The sequence below is a fragment of the Brachypodium distachyon genome, chromosome 1 (genome assembly GCF_000005505.3).
Source record: "Brachypodium distachyon strain Bd21 chromosome 1, Brachypodium_distachyon_v3.0, whole genome shotgun sequence".
Taxonomy (NCBI): Eukaryota; Viridiplantae; Streptophyta; class Magnoliopsida; order Poales; family Poaceae; genus Brachypodium; species Brachypodium distachyon.
The window spans coordinates 72,128,547-72,140,394 of record NC_016131.3 but is presented as its reverse complement, the minus strand read 5'-3'; the positions used below and the strand labels follow the sequence as shown (position 1 = coordinate 72,140,394).

At 38.8% G+C, this 11,848-nt stretch overlaps 1 protein-coding gene across 4 annotated transcripts; it reads left to right on the top strand.

Moving 5' to 3' along the window:
- Nucleotides 1-1,063: 1,063 nt before the first annotated feature.
- On the top strand, nucleotides 1,064-11,848 carry LOC100834075 (kinesin-like protein KIN-UA). Of its 4 annotated transcripts, none has more exons than XM_010230890.3 (20): nucleotides 1,064-1,313; nucleotides 1,787-1,887; nucleotides 2,008-2,130; nucleotides 2,750-2,935; nucleotides 3,607-3,828; nucleotides 3,925-4,078; nucleotides 4,188-4,337; nucleotides 5,391-5,479; nucleotides 5,944-6,156; nucleotides 6,510-6,644; nucleotides 6,757-6,936; nucleotides 7,963-8,076; nucleotides 8,191-8,316; nucleotides 8,392-8,521; nucleotides 8,616-8,708; nucleotides 8,984-9,109; nucleotides 9,497-9,622; nucleotides 10,214-10,357; nucleotides 11,017-11,138; nucleotides 11,250-11,392. In XM_010230890.3, the coding sequence occupies exons 1-19, from the start codon at nucleotides 1,151-1,153 to the stop codon at nucleotides 11,127-11,129; spliced, it is 2,688 nt and encodes an 895-aa protein (XP_010229192.1). In that variant the 5' UTR covers nucleotides 1,064-1,150; the 3' UTR covers nucleotides 11,130-11,138; nucleotides 11,250-11,392. The 4 variants fall into 4 exon arrangements, with proteins under 4 accessions (XP_010229192.1, XP_010229191.1, XP_010229193.1 ...); XM_010230889.3 differs by having other exon boundaries at nucleotides 1,065-1,313; nucleotides 7,969-8,076; nucleotides 11,010-11,138; nucleotides 11,250-11,848; XM_010230891.3 differs by having other exon boundaries at nucleotides 1,068-1,313; nucleotides 11,010-11,138; nucleotides 11,250-11,848.

The following is an 11,848-nucleotide window of genomic DNA, read 5'->3' as shown; positions in this document are numbered from 1 at the left end:
AAGGAAGGCTATAAGACCACACAAAAACTAAGGTCCTCTTTGGATTGTATGGTTTTTAGAAGGAATTTTGAAGGATTCTGATTCCTAGATTTTTTTTTCCTAAATTAACCCTTTGGATCACAGGAATGGAGTAGGCAAAATCCTATGGAATCTATCCCTTTGGCCTCAATTCCGTAGGAATTCTAACATGGACTCGAAACTTTTTTTCCATTGAAAACTTCAATGCATCTTGTTTCTATCTCTCTCTCATAATTTTTCTAAAGTCCATATATTCATTTCCTATAAACCATTCAAAGACACCACTGCAAAAATTCTCCGTGTTTTGAAATCCTGTAAGAATTCAAATGTAAATCCAATGTAGAGGATTTTTCACATGTACCAAGATACTTCTCAGAGATCAGATTTTGGACGACAATACCCCTACATGTGTGTAGTCCGTACTCTATTCTGCTAGGTTGCTCGCTTTTTTTTATTACCCAAGCACCGAGCTAATTGCCCAGCTCTTGCATGCGCCACCACACCCAGCACAAGAGAGCACCTCGGGAAGGGACAATCAATCAATTAACATGCCATTTCAATCCTGTGTTCATCATATTTCGATTTTTTCTAATTCGTACAGTCCAAAGAAGCCCTAACATGAATACATTTTTTTTCAGTTTGTAAGGCTTTATAAAAAATCCAAAATTTCAGTTGATGAATATATTTGCCTTTGAGAAGAAGCAAAATTATTTATAGGTGCACTATTTTTTCTAGTGTAATTTTGGTTCCCAATGTGCAACCAAATGCATGCAATTTTTTTTGCCATAAACCTTACCATCTGAAAAGAAAAACGACCGTAGACAAGCCGAGAGGCCCAACAAACACTGGCCGCCGATAAACAATTCAAATCGAGGCGAGAGAGTGAGGAGTCGGCGAGGCGAGGGGCACCTTCCCCTGCAAGCCGCCTCTCTCCCCCGATTTCCTTCTTCTGCCTCGTCGTGCGCGCCTCAACTCAAACACCACAAACACAAATCCCAACGCCTCCTCCCCTCATCAATCATCCTTCTCCTTCTCTCTAGCTCTCTCCCCCTCGTCCCCGCCTCCAGAACCCTCCCCCCTAGCCGCCGCCGCCTCTCCAGCCGCCCGCCCGCGTTTGGTCCGCGCGCGATCGATGGCGACGGGGGCTGGCGCCGCCGCGGGGCGGGCGTCGGTGCGGCCCGTCGACAGGAACGGCGTGCCCCGCGGCACAGCGCGCTCCAAGTCAGTCGCCCCGCGGCGCCCGCCCTCGCCGTTCCGCGCCCGCCCCGCTGCCGCTGACCACGACGGCTCCGCAGGTGCGTCGGCTTCTGCCTCTCTATCTCCTCTCCCGTGAATGTGAATACTGAATGATTAGATTCGGTGGATTCTCGGCGAGGTCGTGGAAGCGCGTGTTTGTTGGTTGGCGGGTTTCGTTGTTCGTTCTGTCGGTTCCTCGAGGAATTTTGCTGTGGCACGAACACGAAGTGCTTGCTTGAAAGTTGATAACGGAACGGGGTATTTAAAATGGCAACGGGAATACCGTACGTGAGACGCGTATCGCAGCATTGGTAGTTACTCCGTACTAGTTAGCTATGACTAGTAAACTGCTCACGGTTTGAATGCTTTTTTTTTACTAAATCGCTGCTAGGTGAATCTATTTGCTCATTCTCATCAGGTTTGCAATCTGTGTTCCACGTTTACGTCATGATACTTCTCGTCATTATTTTTATGATTTTCAATCTTTTGGGGCTAACTGTGTTTCCAGAATTCTAAAGGCTGTCCTTCTCAGATTTGTGCAGAGTAAGAGTTGCTGTAAGGATTCGCCCGAAGAACGCCGAGGAATTGGCTCATGGTGCAGACTTCGATAGTTGTGTTGAGTTGCAGCCTGAGGTTAGCCTGTACATCTTATTTTACTATCTGTGGGACAGTGCTTCATTATTAGCATCATTTGAGTGTACATCACCGAGCAAACTTCTTTTTCTTGTTATTTTCTGGTCTTGTTGTCTGCAGTGTAAGAAGCTGAAGCTAAAGAAAAATAATTGGACTTCCGAATCCTACAAATTTGATGAGATCTTCAGCGAAAATGCTTCTCAAAAACGTTTATACGAGGTCGTTGCGAAGCCTGTAGTTGAGGCAAGTCATGTATTCAGTATTTTGTTTAAACATGCAACAGACAATTTACCATGAGCAGCATAGCTTCGTGAATATTTAAGTAGTTACACTAACTTGGCATGTCTTTCTAGTGTGTTCTTGGAAATAAGAAGTACAGAAATCATTCAATACTGTATGAAGTCCATGATGCTTAGCAGTTAGCAGCCTTTTTGTATCTCAAAGCTGCTTATTGTGCTTGCTTCAATTTGTTTTGTTTTTTCTTTCATGCTAAATTGTATTGCAGAAGTATTCTGCTATTTTGCAATAGTTTGATATGTCATTATATTAGTTGATTTTTTAGGGAATTTATATTAGTTGATTGCTAGTTAAAAGACATATTGTTGCTAGCCATCTTTTCTGGTAGTCTATTATGTACTTGTCATACATATGCATTCCATAATGCAGATTGAATCTCTTTCGCTGATGGTACCAATATTTCACAAGAATTAAAAAAGATCACAAGAATTTATTGTTAGATAGCTTTCTATCTTTCATCTATCGCTTAATAATCTTACCAGTCCTTTTTCTCGGATGTTGTTTGATGCTCATTTTCAATCTTGGCCTGAGAAAATATAGAATCTGTTCTGATAAACCTTTGCAGAGTGTATTAGAAGGGTATAATGGGACAGTGATGGCTTACGGTCAAACAGGTACTGGCAAGACGTACACAGTTGGTCGACTCGGAAAAGAAGACCCTTCTGAACGTGGTATAATGGTCAGATCGTTTGAGCATATCCTTTCCAGTATGTCTTTGGAGACAGATAGTGTGGCTGTATCGTATCTCCAGGTTCAATACACGACTGCCAAGTTTATTTGTTGTTATGCATATTTCACCATTTCTTACCTGCGCACCTGTTTTGCATGGACTAGCTTTATAACTTCCTAGTAAGGACTCAAGAATATCCAGGTAGGCTTTGTTATTACACGAATGGCCATCTACAGCTTAGATGATCATGATGCCACATACATTGAGTCATTGGCATTAATGGTGTCTATTAAGTTGCATGTTCAGATTATCAATTTGAATTGATTACTAAATATCACTAGTTTTGCAAACTGATCTTATGACTCCAAATGAATTTGTGTAGCATAGTACACTACATTAAGTAGGTTATGTATAAAAAGTTGACTTTGACTATAATTTCACTCATTTGCTCCTGCCTCCATCTATCCATAATGGAATAAAAGCAGCAATGTATCATGCTATAATGAATTGGTGCACAAAATGAATAGGATGAAGTGTTGAAGACTTTACTTGATTGTTTATTAATTCTGTCCAGAAAAAATGGTGAAAATGGACCATGGTTCATCTTAGGAAGTCATCACTAACTTGCACTTATGCTTATATCGCTATATGTTCTGGACTAGTAGCAACTACTTTGAATAGTTGGTCAGATAGAACCGTTATCATTTTAGTCTTTGTTGCCATACTAATGGCTGCATCTGCTTGATTTATAGCTATACTTAGAATCTGTTCAAGATCTGCTGGCACCCGAGAAGACTAATATACCAATAGTTGAGGATCCAAAAACCGGTGAAGTTTCATTGCCAGGTGCTGCAATAGTTGAAATAAAAGATCTTGAACATGTTTTTCAACTTCTGCAAATTGGTGAGACAAATCGGCACGCGGCTAATACTAAGATGAATACCGAATCATCTCGCAGTCATGCCATTCTAATAGTATGTTGGTGGATTGCTATCTCCCTTCGAGTAAGGTCTTCTTTGTTAAGTTCTAGAAGTAATGATTTGTTTATGCAAATCTGATGTTGTTTTCAGATTCATCTACAAAGAAGTTTGAGAATAAAAGAAGAAATGACTACCTCTATTCCTAATAGTGCAGAAGAGTTTTTTCCTGGTGATATACCACTTGTTCTGAAAAGCAAACTCTTGATTGTTGACCTTGCTGGCTCAGAACGAATTGATAAGTCAGGTAAAACTCCTCTCTTCAATAATTCAAATTCTGATTATTATATTAAGATATCGGTACAAACATTTTCGCACTTCATATATTGTGTTGACAGTTATGATCCATCTCTCAGGAAGCGAAGGCCACATGATTGAAGAAGCCAAGTTTATTAATCTTTCATTGTCATCTCTGGGAAAGTGCATTAATGCACTAGCAGAAAATAGTCCTCATATACCAACAAGAGATTCAAAGCTTACAAGGATGCTTCGTGACTCATTTGGAGGTGCCAATCTCTGTCATGACATTTGAAATAGTTACCTTCCAGGATGTTTCTGGATAGCCAACCTATGTTTGCTAAAGTTTTTACCTTGGTTTCTTTAAATATATGACCTTTTAGAAGGTATAGGTGTCTACTGGATGTGCACTTAAGTGTCTCCAGTTCCTAACAAATACCTACAGCCTACCTTCTGTGGCTACTAGCCGAACATCACATGTCAACAGTTTGATACTTGAATTGGTATCATTTTCAAGGCAAATTGCTACTTATCTTCTTTGCTATGTTTCACCTGGGCCTATGTATCAAACAATGAGTAGCATTGGAATAATTTGGATAAACATGCTAGTTTTTGAGTAATAGTTAGCAAGCAAGCACTACGTAGCAAATAACTATATCTGAGATAGATAAAGATCTGGCTGATATAGTCATGTTAGATACTCCCTCCGTCCCATTATAAGTGACTCAAATTGTCCAAATATGGATGTATCTATGCCTAAAAAGCGTCTAGATACATGTAATAGAAAGTCACTTAATATGAGACGGAGGGAGTATATGTTTGAGGAAAAAGGCATGTTAGAGGTAGTTCAATGTCTTCTTTCTTCTTCAGGAAAATGCAAAAGCTTTGTGTCCCAATCCATTGATAGAAGGGAAAAGTTATGGTACGCCTAGGATCTGGGCCAAACCCTGCACACACTACAGCCTAACTCTTACACGGCATGTCCCGGCCAGCAGCACCCTTAGCCACCCCCTCTCTAGCATCTTCCTTAATCGTGTCCATGCAGTTCAACCTCTTCATAAACAGTGTTAGAAGGCAAGCAGTTCAGAACATACGTTATTCCAGCATGAAAAGCTAAGAATCAGAATATAATTAAGTGTAAGCATATTTATAATTGTTTAGAAACAAGTGTAAGCACATTCATAGTTGAATAATCGAATAATATATAGTCTTTTGATTGCCATGGTTTAAAAATATTTTTGGGGGTCACATCACGGTTACTTTCATGTTTTGCCATACTATTAGATGTTTAATTTATTTACCCAAATCTACAATTGTCACAGGAACTGCCAGGACATCCCTTGTTGTGACAATAGGTCCATCTGCAAGGCATTACTCAGAAACTTCAAGTACAATTTTGTTCGGTCAGAGAGTAAGTATATTTTACCCATTTTTCCCTTTCTAATTTAATTCATAGAAACATGAATTGCTATTTTGTGAAAGCTATTCTAAGTTTTGTCACCATCCGGAACTTCACCCGCTAGACACATGGTGGTTAACTAATATCTAAATTCTAATCAGTCGTAGACCAACATGTTTTGCCTTGCACTTGCCACATAATTCGCTTCTTGTACCATGGAGCTGGACATATCGTTCCAACTGCTTCAATCATAGAACTTGTTATGATGCAAATATGCAGTGTTAAATTTGTTGAGTGTCCAACTGCTTCATGAGATGAGCTAATCCACTTGTTCTTTGTTCTTGCCTCTTGAAACAAACTCTCTGAGCTACAGACTGGAATTCAGTGTTTACTCAGCGAGACTTTCATTTGTTCAGTTGCTTTGTATTGTTTTCTTTTGCTTGTAAAATTCAAGTACTTCCATTTGTTATTTTCAGGCAATGAGAGTAGTAAACACAATGAGGTTAAAGGAGGAAATTGACTACGAAATTCTATATAAGAAGGTGGAATGTGAGGTTGATCATCTCACATCAGAGATGGAGAGGCAGCAAAAGCTCAAACACATTGAGATAACGCAGGTGGAGAAAAGGTTGAAAGAGTCAGAGATGCTCTTCAATGATTTCAGAGTAACCTCCAGCATGCAAATTGAGGTATATTTTGTTCATATGAATTTTGCATTATACATATTATTTTTTGTTGGTGATGGCTTACAATTTACACTGCAAAAAATATCTACCTCAAGTCCAGTATGGATTCCTTTTGATTATATTATACAGCTGGCTCCTCTGCCTTCCTTCCTAAACAATGACAATCACTTTCTATGGGAGTCATGAATTTGCAGTAGGGCTCTACCTTATTGTAGTTTTCTGCAAGGAGCAACTGGCTCCACATTTATTTGTGCTTTCCAGAAATTGTTGGCTGTGAGCATTCAACAACAGTCACGTTCAGTTTAAATACAACTAATTTTAGGGAGCTAAATGTAGCAAACGTTTTGTTTATCCAGAATCTGGAGAAGGAAAAGCATCAATTTGGATATGCAATCAAAAAGTTAATGCAGGAGCTGGAGGAAAAGGAAGGCCAAAATAATGTTCTTTCACAGCAAATCATTCATTTAGAAACATCATTGAACGAACAGAAGGTAGATTTACTTCTCCATCTTAATGACTTCGATGATGTACTTCTGATATTGTGATGCAAGTCCTCCTTGGATGATATTTTTGCAGTTCTAACACAAACTTTGTTGCTAGTAGCAACAACAGCTTGAGAGCTTGTCAAACACGAAAATTCTTGCTGATACAACTAAAACTCATGAGAAGAAAATGGGAGAATTGTTGAGGCAGCTTGAGGAAGAGAGATCTCACTGTGCTGGTATGAAGGACCATTTTAATATTCTACAGCAGAAACTGAGTGATGCTCAGAGTTCTGCTCAGGTATATTTTCGTAATTGAAAATTTCAGCCATGATAGTCACTTGTAATAGTAAGCTATGCCATGCCTTGTACTATTGTTAGTTGCTTCATGCAGTCATGCTTGTGTACAGTGTGCTACAGCTCTTTTTCCATCTATAAACTAATACAGTACTACTAAAGCTGCTTGTTGGTTAACAATCCAATTTTATAATGGTTTACCAACTGATTATAAATATTATGTTTGTCTTGATAGTTTGTTGAGCTTCCAGTACAAGGCTTGTGATTTAGTATACCTTAAGAGAAGTGGGAAGGGGATCTGCTACGTTGCTCAAATCCAACTGAGTTCAATATTTGTTTTTCAGTTAACGTGCACATTTTCCGTTATAAGCTTTAAAATGCATAGTAAACCCACATAATTGACTTTAGAGACCCCTCTCTATGCATGCATGAAATGACAACCACAAGAAACAACTGAAGTTATATAAACAACACAGAGAAGTGGTTTCAAGTTCTTCATAATGTTACTGCAGCAAGTCAAATGATCCTTGCATGGGATTTAGAGTCGTTTTTTAAACGGTTCCATGCTGTATGGGAACCTTTGCGGCCCTAAAATTATTAAATCAACCTGAAAATTTCCAGTTGTTGACAATATAAATTTCATACCTGCACTTTGTATGAAGTGTACATTTATCTCCAATAATTTCATACCTGCTCTAGTTGGACACAAGTCAGAAGATGTCCAGTTACCGTTCTGCTTTGTGTTATGATGAAGGCATTTTTATGTAATTATTTTTAGTTAATCCTAGCATAAACTGATGCGCTATTAGAATATTAATCTTGGTAGTTCTATGTTCGGTATTTCCTTGGCATGTAAGTCACACTTATGCTGCCTCAAAGGAATTTGGACAGCTATGCCAGTATCAACCTGACCAAACTCACTATCGAAATATTCTGAACAGTGTTCTTTGAACTTTAGCTTTCATATATGGTGAATGAACTATTTTTGCCTTACAGATTTTTTTAAATATAATAATCCAAGGATATTCAGTTCCAGGAAAATATGGCATGCGAGTTGAAAAAGGAGCTATCCGAAATCACTACAGCATTTACCAGTCAACTGCACTCACTAGAAGAAAAAAACAGTGAACTCCTGTCAGAGAAGGTACCCGAAACCCAGGATAATTTATTTTCCCTGATTTTGGTCGTGCAGGATTGCTTCAAAATTGCAAAAGGATGTATGAAGAAGTGAAATTTATTTCTTCCATAATTCCTGTAGGAACTCATATATGAAGAACTGAAATCTACACAAGAAAAGTTGCAACATGAAACAACGCATAGGCAGAGCCTTGAATCTGAAGTTCTAAGGTTGAAGCAGTCTTGGACTGATAATTGTGCCGAAGAGGTAAGATTCTTCTACTAGAGCTTCTATTCTGATTATCATTTTTTAATCACACTCATGTATATTTCTCTTTGACAGTCTAAAACATTATGTGGTATGGTTAGATCAGGATCTGGATTAGGCAGTGCGGCTTTTATGTCTAAATCAGGAAAATCAAAAGAAACCCAATCAAGCCAGAGGGGTACCATGTCAAAGATATTTGAAGAAGGTACCTTTACTTCATGGAAGCATTACCAGGGGCTGCCATTTTATTTTCTTGGGTTGCCATATTGATGTTGTTCCTGTTAACAATTGACATTCAGTTGGTCTTCCAAGTGTCCTGGCTCTGCTGAAGTCCAACGACCTAGAGGTGCAGATTCATGCGGTCAAAGTGGTTGCTAATCTTGCTGCTGAAGGTATGAGAGATACCATTTCTTTGGAACTACTCATAAAATGAGTGATATATATGCACTTGCCTGGTTCTCTAGTTTAGATTTTTTTTTGTTATTATTGAAATAGCATGAACTAACAACATTTTTTACTATGCCACATGAGGTAAATCTGCACTAGCTCATAATTTCCCTTTATACTTTTCGCGAGAAGCACTATAATAATCTCAAACTCAGTGCTTATCTCAATCTATCTCAACTTCCCATATATGTCTTCCTTATCCTTTAATTGGCAATTGCAGATGTTAATCAGCAGAAAATCGTTGAGGAAGGAGGGCTGGATGCTCTTCTGTCACTTCTAGAAACCTCAGAAAACACTACAATTCACCGAGCAACTGCTGGTGCCATTGCTAACTTGGCAATGAATGGTAATGAATATATTCCAATTGGGTCACCAGTTTTATTTTCCACATTTCGTTCAAACAGGCTAACATTTCGTTAGTTGTCTCACTGTTTCTGTTGTTCGTACCATGGACCTATAGCTGTTAATGACATAGCTGTTAATGCCGCTCTGTTAACTGTTCACCGGGCTACCCCCACCCACAAACACAGGCACACACACAAGCACAAAATTGTAACAAATCACGCAAATCACAGTGGTTGCTCTGCCAAAGATGGATTCCTACTTTTGTTTTCACGCCAGGCAAACTGACTATAAATTCGAGCACAGTTATATAGTGTTCTTGAAAAACGAGCTATAATATTGTATTCAGAGTTTTAAACTTCAGCTCCATCACGGCTGAATGTCATTGCAGTATCAAACCAGGGACTTATAATGAGCAAAGGAGGAGCTCGACTATTAGCAAATGTTGCATCAAAAACCGATGATCCTCAAACTATGCGGATGGTGGCTGGTGCAATTGCCAACTTATGTGGAAATGGTATGGCTTTTTTATCTTTCCTGCTGGGCTGCTGGCCTGTACATTGAATATGCAATTGGCACTGAACTCTCACGCACCAGAAGGAACGGCTTGGCATTTCCATTCCACGGTCGCTGGTGTAGTACGCGGCGGGAACTGTTCCATTTCTTCTTTTTGTTCTCACAACTGCCCATCCATAGAGTGATGAGCTTCCTAGTGAGATCAAAGTAACATTGTTTGTCATTTCAAACAAATGGAATATAGCGCTAAGGAAGTCTGTATCACAACATAAGGTGTCATAGGCCAAAGCAAAAACTAGCATTTTTTTTATGTAATTCGTCCTGAATAGCTATTCTCCATCCATCAGTCACCGTCTGCCAGATTTTCTTGACAAATCACATGTAAAATAAAAAAAGCATTAAGGTTTGGTTGGACTTGTTGGCTTATTGTTTACTTGGGAGCAAAAGGAAACATCAGGCTCACTGTGTCCTCATATATTTTGTTCTTCACAATGTAGGTTAGTGTTTCTTAAGAGTTAGGGCTGCTGCCAAATTTCTCTTTCAGATACACACTGAAAATATGTGACTTACGCTACATGTATATATTTTTCAGATAAGTGGCACATGATGTTGAAACGAGATGGTGGAATAAAAGCACTTCTAGGAATGTTTCAAACTGGACATCATGATGTCATAGCTCAGATAGCACGGGGTCTATCAAACTTTGCAAAGTGTGAATCTCGAGTAATAAGCCAAGGTTTGTAACTTCTCTATTATAGCTTTTCATGGTTTGTTTATATTGAGGTCGTTATGGTTGCATTAATATTTTATGTCAATGTAAAACTCTTCAAGGATAATTTTGCACCATTGTGGATTTAGGTGTGACATGGTAGTTGCTCCCGAAGCCACAAGTTTTACTACTCCCTCCGATCCAAAAAAAGTGTCGACCATTTTGTACTAAGTTAATACAAATTTTGTACTAAGTGGACGACACTTTGTATGGATCGGAGGGAGTACGACAGAGCATGTTGTTATGAAAATGGTGTGCTAGTTTTAAACAAAATGGTAGACATGCTTTCTTGGCATGGAATCTGAACTTAATATTTTGAATAGAATTGCTTTGTCAACAAAATTTTGGGAAATTTCCATGTTGATTTGGTCAGTGAATCAAGATTTTTAAAAAGCACCACATGGATGATTTCCTGATACATTGACATCATATTATATATATGTAGATCACTTATACAAGAATCGCAAGCAAAGTAAACTTTTCATAACTCAAAACCTTCAGATGTCACATGTGTGCTCTCTTGAACATTATGGAAACACTACTGTTGCCTTCGCTGAAGATGCATATGCAGATTTGAATTTATTTAGTTGTGTACTTTGATGTCTGATACACAAAATAGGTCACAGGAAAGGGAGATCCCTTCTCATTGACGATGGCGTCCTTACTTGGATCGTGGCCAATTCGACCGTGTTATCTCCTTCCGTGCGAAGGCATATCGAGCTTGCCTTCTGCCATCTAGCTCAAAATGGTACGTGCCACTGGAGGCCTTTTTACCCTTTTCATGTCTGTAAGCAACTAATAGTGATTGTTGATGTTGTGTATCTTGTGATATCAAATGTTCACTCACTCACCTTTGCAGAGGAAAACTCCCGTGATATCATTGTAACTGGAGGGATTAAGGAGCTCATCCGCATATCAAGAGAGTCCTCAAGAGATGATGCCCGTAACCTGGCAAAGAAAGCGTTAACTTCAAACCCAGCTTTCTTAAAGGAGACACAGTGATTGTCTTTCTTATTTTACATTTGGCAGATGATTCATCAAATTTGAGCTTATCCCCTCTGCCCTCTGTTTAATCCCATTTTTGCATTCGTCAAAGCTAGGGAGCTGGACACCAGGTGGAGATTTGTAGAAACTATTTAATGGAGTTATTATTATTTTTTGTGGGTAAAAGGGGATATTATATACTAAGAAGGCAAAACAGCCGTACAGTACAATCTTGGAAAACCATCTCCAAGATTGTAGCAAGGTTGCTCGATTCTAAGGTTTTGTGATCTATATACCCTTTCTCGGAAGAAAATCTTCTATCCTGCAACACGAAAGCCCTAATTTCCTTGACAAGAGGTATGTGATGGAGCTATTATTGTAAACAGTCTCTCTTGTTGTAAATGAAAATAAGAATGAATCTCTGTATTGATTACATTGATTGATGTTATATTTATACAAGGGTAAGGGAACCAA

Bases quoted from the DNA above. Each gene is read 5' to 3' on its own strand.
- LOC100834075 (XM_010230891.3), top strand. From the start codon at position 1,151: ATGGCGACGGGGGCTGGCGCCGCCGCGGGGCGGGCGTCGGTGCGGCCC. The intron at 2,936-3,606 runs GTTCAATACACG...CTTGATTTATAG, and splicing joins TGGCTGTATCGTATCTCCAG to CTATACTTAGAATCTGTTCA. The intron at 4,338-5,390 runs GTGCCAATCTCT...CAATTGTCACAG, and splicing joins GCTTCGTGACTCATTTGGAG to GAACTGCCAGGACATCCCTT.